The sequence below is a fragment of the Oryzias melastigma genome, linkage group LG12 (genome assembly GCF_002922805.2).
Source record: "Oryzias melastigma strain HK-1 linkage group LG12, ASM292280v2, whole genome shotgun sequence".
Classification (NCBI taxonomy): Eukaryota; Metazoa; Chordata; class Actinopteri; order Beloniformes; family Adrianichthyidae; genus Oryzias; species Oryzias melastigma.
The window spans coordinates 13,674,261-13,684,000 of NC_050523.1; the positions used below are offsets into that span (position 1 = coordinate 13,674,261).

General features: G+C 38.0%; 1 protein-coding gene across 2 annotated transcripts in view; it reads left to right on the top strand.

Moving 5' to 3' along the window:
- Positions 1-5,257, top strand: part of ggt1b (gamma-glutamyltransferase 1b) — a 9,976-nt gene extending 4,719 nt beyond the window's left edge. The window contains exons 7-13 of one of the 2 annotated variants that reach the window (XM_024298762.2): positions 64-213; positions 1,110-1,246; positions 3,345-3,532; positions 3,591-3,739; positions 3,810-3,922; positions 3,995-4,108; positions 4,727-5,257. In XM_024298762.2, coding sequence (XP_024154530.1) covers positions 64-213; positions 1,110-1,246; positions 3,345-3,532; positions 3,591-3,739; positions 3,810-3,922; positions 3,995-4,108; positions 4,727-4,927 — 1,052 coding nt within the window. In that variant the 3' untranslated portion in view covers positions 4,928-5,257. The remainder of the gene's footprint in view (positions 1-63; positions 214-1,109; positions 1,247-3,344; positions 3,533-3,590; positions 3,740-3,809; positions 3,923-3,994; positions 4,109-4,726) is intronic. The other variant, XM_024298763.2, reaches the window with a different exon arrangement.
- Positions 5,258-9,740: the final 4,483 nt, after the last annotated feature.

Genomic DNA, 9,740 nt, shown 5'->3' on the forward strand with positions numbered 1-9,740 from the left:
TTTGGGGGATTTGCACCTCCACATCTCTTTGAGCATTCACAGTGTTTGTCAATCCATGTTTAGGCGGAATCATCACAATGGAGGATCTGAGGAATTATACGCCTGTTCTAGATGAGAGCCCTCTGAGGGTGAGCGTGGGGGAGTACGCCATGGTTGTTCCCAATGCCCCCGCGAGCGGCCCCGTGCTATCGCTGATACTAAACATCCTGAATGGTGAGCCTCGATGCTCGGTCCAAAAACACACATCCTGAGTGGGAGAAGATCTGCTTTAATGTTGGCTGCCTTCGAGTCACTCTCGCAGGAAGGAGTCTGATATAGTCAGCGTGCTGATTTACTGTACAATCTCTTCCCTGTTGTAGGGTTTTGTAAACCCCAACATACAAAAATATAAATATATAGTAAATATAGTCCCATTCCGATCATCATTTGATCTATTTCAAAGCATTTCCAGTAGTCTTTTAATCGTAATTATGGTTTCATGAGAATAATGCTAAAATAACATGTAAAAAACACACAAAAAAACACGAGTGGGTCTTTAAGTTAAATCTATAGATATGAATTCAAACCGAAAATCATAATAATTATGAATTTTCAACTTTATTGCTGATTGGATGCTGGCTTTAAAAAAATGAAATGAAAATTGGTGTAACCTTTCTTGTCTTTACTTCTCCATATCCTTGCTCCTCTGTTAACTTGTCTCATAGAATCGGAGGTGTTGGTGTGTGACGACAAAGTCTCTTCCTTCTGTCAGAACAGTGACAGTATTTTCCACCGAGGATTAGATGGCAATCCTTTTTCTAAAATTATCCTCCCAAAAAAAAAAAGAAAAACCCTTTCCATTTCTTTGACTGGCCACCCACTCTCCCTGCCACCCTTTCCTCTCTCTCTCACACACACACTAACACTAATCTCACCAATTTTTCTCTAATTGGACACGGTCGACTGCTTGTAGATTTTATTTCTGTCGCTGACCATCATTCTACGGCACACCTCCCTGTCTCTGTTCTGGTCACAACAGCTTTGAAAACAACAAAAAACTCATTTAGTCTGTGATGCACAAAGTGTTTGAATTCATTTATGAAGATAATTGTTTATTTTCTTCTTCTTAGGATACAACTTTACTGCAGACAGTATGGCAAGTCCAGAGAAAAAGATCCTAACCTTCCACCGGATTATTGAGGCGCATCGTTTTGCCTATGCAAAGAGGTCGTCGCTTGGAGATCCAAAGTTTCTCAACATTAGTGATGTAAGTTTGTAGAAGTTACACTTTTTTTAAAACTCTGATTATCCAGAAAAAGCCTCAATTGTAAAAAGTCAATAAAAAAATCTCTTTAATTAATACAAATGGAACAGAATTCTATAATCAAACAAAAGAAAAATGGACCAATTTTGAATCCAATGCATTGTAGACGCAATAAAGCTTTTGCAGAATAAAACAACCTAGTAAACACAGTTTTCAAAAACATTTAATAGTCAAAGTTATCCACTAGTGTCACCAAGAGAATAAATATACATGCATTTAATGTAAACAGTGTGTTTAATTACTCCCAAACTCCCCTGTTTTCTTTAGTTTAAACCAGATATTTGTGTTTCTCAGCCCAAATTAGACACTATGTATTCAACCAAAGCAGAGGGAGAACCAGCAGTGAAAGGAAAGGACAGCTTTGATCCTGGGTGGGAGGAAAAGCCAAAAACAATTTCCTGCTTTAGCTGAACAGAGGTGAAAAATGTTATTTCAGAGACACTGTTAGTCCTAGTTTCCTTTGTAATTACTATTTGCTGCTTGATAAAAGCGATACTATCTGTGCTTGAGAGTGACTCCAACACAAGTCCCAGAAAATCAAGTACAAATAATAAATGTAGCGATATTAAAAGTGACCCAAGAGTTACAACATTTAAAATAAAACTGAAAAATACTGTGAACAGAAGTGCAATTCCTGAAATTGTAATGATCCAAAAAGAACAAAGCAAAGTTCGGAGCTTTGTTGAGTCTAAACATTTGGACAATGTCTTAAAAAATCCACACACACTCCTTAAGTGCAAACATTTGAGCGTCCAAAATGACTGATCTGTGAAAATGCACCCCACAGTTGTTCAAAAATAGAAATATATATATATATACACACATGTATATGTAAAGCAAAAAAAATAATTGAAATCAAACCGTAAATTTTTGATGTAAAATAACTTTTCTACATTTGAGTTAGTGTGAACTTGTTCAGTCCTGGTTGTCATTTATTGACCTGTTTTTTTTTTTTTACTTCCTGCTTTGCGTCAAATTCCGAATGAAAGGTGGGAGCTAATGGGATAATCATTATGCTGTAAAAAGATAATATGGAAATTATTACTAGACACAATAAACCTGCACTTGGAGTGAATATTTTACTAACAAACAAGAAAACAGTAGATTTTAAATCTGAGTAAAAGTCAAACCCTTCACATGATGCTTAAACTGCACTTATGACTTTTAGTAAATATATGTTTATAGATTCAACATGACCAGGTTCTCCTGCCAATCCTGATTGGCTCATACTCACTAGGCGTAGGATGTCTATTAGATACCTTATAGACATCTACAGTACATTTCTGACAACTCTATTTGTAACTCTATTATGTATCGATGGTCTTCTGAAAGATATCTGTCTACTACACATTTACTTGAAGCTGGATATTTTTAGATGTTTACTAGAGTACCTTAAAAATTACTAGTTAAAAACAACAACAACAAATGCTGCGATTTTACATCGATCCATCTTCAGAACCCACTGAATCCCTTTTTGGAGTCACAGGTTTACTGGTTCCAACCCAGCTACTGTTATCAGGTCACCAGTTTTGTCACAAGGCCAACCTATTGAACTATTGAGGAAGCAGGAGAAAATCCACACATGTAGACTGAAATCATGCAAACTTCACACACTTAGGATTTGAACCAGAGTTCATCTTGTTATAAGATGAAAGAGAGAACCACTACGCCATTGGTCACCCTTATAGTCATCACAAAGTTCAACATTCTAGGAAGATACTGAAATGTGTCTGGCGTTGAAGGTCTTAGACACTTGTCAAAACAACAATCCAACATATTTATTTCTATTTAGATTTTTAACTGGTCATATAAGTGAACAAATTGATGATAAAAGGTTTAATAGAGTGGATTATTATTATTATAATGAGCTTAAAGCACATTTTCTTATCTTCTGTTACACAATAGTGTCTAGTTGTAGTTCAGAGGTAAAGATCTGAAAATTGTCTTTATTTGGCATTTTGCTTCAAATCCATAGTTTCTAGGTTTGACAATTGATATTGATAACTTTGTGGTTTGGTCTTTCCATTATTTGCTTTCGTAGCTCATCCAGAACCTGACGTCCCAAGTGTTCGCTGATGCTCTCCGTGAAAAAATCAGTGACAGCACCACTCAGCCTGTGAACTACTACGGGCCAGACTTTTATCTGCCTGACAGTCACGGGACCTCTCACATTTCTGTGGTTGCTGAGGATGGAAGTGCAGTGTCCGCGACCAGCACCATCAACCATCAGTGAGACTTCCCACCACAACCACTACATTTTGATGTTTTTTTCTGTACATCTTCATAGTTGGGGGATATTTTCTTGCAGTTTGGGCTCCAAAGTCATGTCAAACTCTACGGGAGTTATCTTCAACAACGAGATGGATGACTTCAGCTCTCCTCTCATCACAAACGGCTTTGGCGTTCCTCCTTCTAATAGCAACTTTATCGAACCAGGTACGACAGAACGATTTTCAACCAAAAGTGACAGATTTTTACCGAAATAGTTAAATAATTCTGTCTAAAGGGAAAAGGCCGATGTCATCTATGGCCCCAGCCATCCTTTTTGATAAAGACAACAAGGTAAAGATGGTTGTCGGTGGTTCTGGAGGAACAAAAATCACAACTGCCATTGCTCAGGTAAAACCTCGCTCTCACTGTAGCTCTGTGCTGTTGTGTGACTTGTCATAAATCGTTTATTATTTTTCTTAGGTCATTCTGAACACACTGTTCTTTGACTATGACTTGGGAAAAGCTGTGTCAGATCCAAGACTTCACAACCAGCTACTGCCCAACACCACAGAAGCTGAACCAGACTTTGACCAGGCGAGTTTTATACATTACATAAACACACAAATACTGTAACTACTCATAGGAAAAACACAGTCAATGATTTAACTCTGGCATCAGCAGAACCAGTGAAACATTTGAGAACCAGTGAACTTCAATGCAGCAAGAAAAGAGGCCGTCAGGTGCAGTCTGAATTGGAGCTCCACTGTCATAAGCTTAAAAAAAAAAAAATAAATAAATAAAAAATAAAATCATATTTTAGGATCAACTTTAGGATCAACTCAGTAGTAAAAAGGATTTTACATTATTCTTTATTTAAGTCCTAAATCATTAGAAAAATGTCACAAGAACACCAAAAACATGATTTTTATCAGAGTGGGTCTTTCCCCATCATGTCAGACCCAGTGGACTTGGAAGTACAAAAATGATTCTCAAGAGTTAGAATTGTTCAGTTTTTACATAATCCAACCCGACCAGTTATTCAACCAGTAGTAATCAGTTATCTAGCTATCACCAGCCAGTTATTCAAAATTAAACTAAAGTTTGTTCCTCTGAACAGTCATAGATCAGTTAAATATTTAAATGAACTCAGTACTGACCATGTCCTTGCATATTCCCCAAATTTTAATTTGCTTCATCTTCTCTGGTTTACAGAACATCCTGAATGGTTTAAAAGCAAAAAATCACAACACAGAGTATCTCAAATCATCTGGAGCTGTGGTGCAGGCGGTGGTACGTTACAAAGACGGACTCCGTGCTCAGTCAGACCCCCGGAAGTTTGCATACGCAGCAGGCTACAGAGACCATGGGAACATCTGGGACTGTAGAGACTGTGAAGCTGCCAAGCAACTTTAGTACACCCTTGAAAAGTAAAGTAGAGAAATCAAATACTTCCCTGCACCTGAAAGTTTTGTTTAGCTTTTGTTTTTCAAGCACAGAAAAATTTTCATCTGAAGTTATCAGAAGTTGCTTTGCTACAAATAGAGACAAAGTGTTCAGTAAGAGCTAAGCATTTCCCATAACTCAAACTCTACCAATCTCTAACCAGAGATTACAGAATGACATTGGTTCGCATGTCAACCTTGTAATGTATAAGCTCCTCTTACCTCAGCTGTAAAGCATTAAGAATGTTGCATCACTTCTATTTTAAGGAAGACTTTAAACAATAAAGTTATTTAAAAAACATTGGTTGGCTTAAAGAGCACATTGACACATTCTGAGCACATAGGCAGTGACTTGACTTGGACGTCATAAACAATAACTTGTGACTTTACTTGGAGGCTGAGACTCGTGACTTGACTTGGACTTCATAAGCAATTACTTGTGACTTGACTTGGATTTCATAAGCAGGGACTCGTGACTTGACTTGGACTTCATAAGCAGTGATTCGAGACTTGACTTGGACTTCATAAGCAGTTACATGTGACTTTACTTGGAGGCTGTGACTCGTGACTTGACTTGGACTTCATAAGCAATTACTTGTGACTTGACTTGGATTTCATAAGCAGGGACTCGTGACTTGACTTGCACTTCATAGGTAGTGACTCGTGACTTGACTTGGACTTCATAGGCGGTGACTCGTGACTTGACTTGGACTTCATAAGCAATTACTTGTGACTTGACTTGGATTTCATAAGCAGGGACTCGTGACTTGACTTGCACTTCATAGGTAGTGACTCGTGACTTGACTTGGACTTCATAGGCGGTGACTCGTGACTTGGACTTCACAAGCAGGGACTCGTGACTTGACTTGGACTTCACAAGCAGAGACTCGTGACTTGGACTTCATAGGCAGTGACTCGACTTGTACTTCATAAGCAGTAACTCGTGACTTGACTTGGACTTCATAAACAGTGACTAACGACTTGACTCAAACTTTAGCCTTCTGACTCTGAAAGACAGGCAATTTCCCCCAAAATCCACAGATGAAAAAGTACATAGACAAAGCCCAAGGCGCCGTCTCCCTGTTTGTTTACATGTGTGATGTTGGTATGACATCCAATCAAATTAGGGCCACATTTGATCTAACTATCCAAAAAAAAAAAACATTGCTCCATTGAAAGTGCAAGTTCCTGTTTGCTGGTGGGTTAATGTTCTGGCATGAAAGATAAGAGGTTGTCAACAAAAAATGGTTTGCAGTTCGCAAAAAATGCGGGAAAAAATTCATTATATTGTATGGTATCATTTCCCTAAATCAGAGAGTGTTCTTTATTAAATGTCCTTAATTGCTGAAAGGTTGTCAAGGATGGTAGATGAAGGACCCAAACGCAGGAGACAAGACTTTGTGGCAGAAACAAACATTTACTAAATCAACTTAAACATGACAAAACCAGGAGAACAAACCAGCTTTGGTTAACAGGTTGATTAACTGAATGAAGACAGCTGTGGATGATTGACCTGAACATGAGACTGACATGACAAAACAGAACATGCCAAAACCTGAGCACTGGATCATGACAAAGGTCCATTGCATTTTTACTGGATAAAATAGAAAACTCTTACTATATGTGTTGTAATAGACATTTTTAGAAAACTCCTACTTGAGTTTAAAAAAAACAGTGTTTTTTCCTCAGGTAGAGGAAGGATAGAACTTTACAGATCTAGATAAGATAAAGGAGAAAGATCTGGAGAAACTTGATGATTTGAGCAGTCTCTTAAAGTTGACTATTGGAGAATAGAACTTTATTTAAAGCACACTTATTATCTTTTAACTTTTATTCATGAGCAGACGCGTCAAAGCTGAAGAAAAGGGGAACATACTTTTTATAGCCATCTCTAAAAGTTTTAAAGCTCAGTAGTAAAATGACCTTTACAATTTGCTGAAGCTAAAATGTTACATATCTGTGAAATGATTAACATTTTCTCCCTGGTTTTTTTCCTTTAGTCTAAAAAGACCGCATAAGCAAAAAAAGTGTTTTGGGAAGTTTTTGCAGACTTCTTTGCTGTTTGCTGAAGAACAAACAATTCCTTTTTTTTGTTTTGCTTTATAGACAATAGGGCTTCAGACCGATGGAACCACATCACAGTTTTTTTGTATGTCAAACTGGTTAATTAAAGAGACTTGTCAGGTCTTTCAACTTTCTTTCAATCTATCAAAAAAGTTTAGAAACTATGTGCCGTCCTTTAACATGTTAATACTGTTCCACATTCTTGCTCCCATAGGACGCTTAATTTTTTTAATACCTAAAAAAATGATGTTTTCTAGGACAAAAACACTGCCTTTCATCTATGTCAGAGTAGTGCTTAGAATAAAAAGCATAAACTGCATATTAAAACCCTTAATGTTGCTTTGCACTGAACATTATTAGGCCCTGAGGCTTGTTCTTTGATGCTCTAATTTTATCTGATGTAATCAATTACATTTTTTACACTCACTATATAGACCCTTAAAACAAATTTTTTGGACTTTAGAAAAGTGACCTTGTTGCGTTTACTGTACACTAGAGTTTTCCTTGAAGGTCCAATTAGTGGCAGTGTAACGTCCACATACTGTAGTTATGGAGAACGGAGTTATGCAACTAAAACGGGGCAATGTACCAGCCCCGCGGGCAACACTTTACTCAGCCCGCGCTGCTGTCGCCTGACTCAGATAATAAGACAGCATTTCTGCAGATATATATAACAGCGCACAGATATGCAAAAGCGCACATATAAAAACTATTAAACAGCGGCTGTTGAGATAATTTGCTTCATCAAGGGACTTTGTGACTGAGAGCACGCGGAGTCATCAGTGGATTATTGAACTGCCTCTGGCTCTTGGGTGAAAAGACGTTGGCTGAGAGAAGTTTAAAGCCATGCTCACTTTTTGACAGCTGTTCTTTAAACAAAAAGAAGCTAATGCGACGGCATCAAGGCTGTGGAAATCACAGCTTTTCCAGATTAACTCCTTTGTCGCTCACAAAGACAATGCTTCTGCATGCAGGGACTGCAATTTGCATTTCTCATAACGCTCATGGAGCGCCTCAAAGGGGGAAAGGAGCAGAATCCACTTAAGAAATCATAACTAATTCAGGTCTCTTCACTGAATATTCATCTCCTTTTGACTGTGATAGCGCAGCTCAGAAATAAAATCAGTGAGTCATTGACAGCAATACTAAAAAGTTTTTTTAAAGTTTGTGAATCCTGTTGGAATAATACATCACTAATTTCCCTGCATGTCATAAAAGGAGATTCTAAACACAGACCAATAACAATGACTCAGCTGAGGTTCTATGTTTTGTTAGGAGAAAAAAATAATCTTAGGAATGCTGCCTTGGAAGTCGGCCATGCAGTCAGCTGCAGTCCAGAGGTGTCCCACGGCTGCACTCATGATTAATAATCAACTGATACATGCTGCTTTTGTTGACCTTAAACCTTAACAGCAGGTTTATTTGGCACAGACAGGAGAACAGGAGTGAAGCTCTACTGATGGGCACTTTGATTCTTTCTTGGGAGTCAATTCTTTTGATTCAACTCCCTAGAAAGAATCGGCTCTTTCGAGTCTCAATTCTCTATTCTTTTACAAATCATTTTTTGTGGACCTTTATTTTACCTTAATCTTGCAAAAAAAAATGGTTTGTATGTTAAAAAAGCTTGTACACGAAAATACTTTAAATTGCCAATATTGTTGTATTTATTACATTACAAACCATTTTTTGTTAAATATTTGAATCAAATGTTGGCATGCTAGTTCTTTGGTTTTGTTTATTTTTGTTACTTATTTTCATTTATTGTTTTAAATAACAAAACGACAGGTAACCCTGCAGCCCTGAAAGGGTTAAGAAAGTGGATGGGACAATTGGATTGATCTTCCACCCATAACAGAGTCACTGATTGGTTGAGGTGATGTAGCAACCTCGCCAATGTTCTGGTATTTGAACTTGTCCCACTACAATCTGCCAGACCAACGCACCGCACCCGGCACACGAATCGCGCCAGGGGACCTCAGATGGCATTTGTACTATTGACTTAACATTGAAACTTGACGTCCCTGATGCAATAATCGCTTATGGTGTGACTAAAAAAGTAAAGAATCGTCTCCTATCTTTTACGAGTCCCTACCAGGCAGCGATTTTTAATGTCGATACTTTTGAGCATGACCCGTCATTTTGAATCACAGCTAAAAGTCCACAAAGCTAAATCAGGGTCAGACAAGCAGAGGTCAAAGAGGAGCATTAGGGAACAACAAGAGTAAGGATCCAGGTGAGGGTCGGGGCAGGCGGCAAACAATCAGTCGAATATGAAATGGGTTTAGATGAACCAGAAAATCAGGCGATGCAGGCAGAGTGGTACAAACAAGACTTTGCACTAAGAAGAGTTCAGAGCTCTGACCAAATATTGCTGAGAGTGACTCCAGACGGAAAACGGCTGTGGAGCTTCTGGGAGTGAGAACAGGGGCTGATGGGAGGTGTAGTATGTAGACTCAGGAAGTGCTAGTACTCAGGTGATGGATTCCGCTGATGGCCAGAGGGGTAGACAGGGGACAGATTCATGACATATATCGTGTTCAGGTAAAATTATCCATTTTCACACTTTAAAATTGATCAATTTTTGACCTGAACACAATATAATGGTTCATGTGATCATTCAAGTGAAAAGAAGCACCTTAATAATACATCTAAATAAAATAAAATTCTGATATTTTGGGAGTTTTATGGTTTTTGGCAAAGAAAAATAAAACACCCAAAGA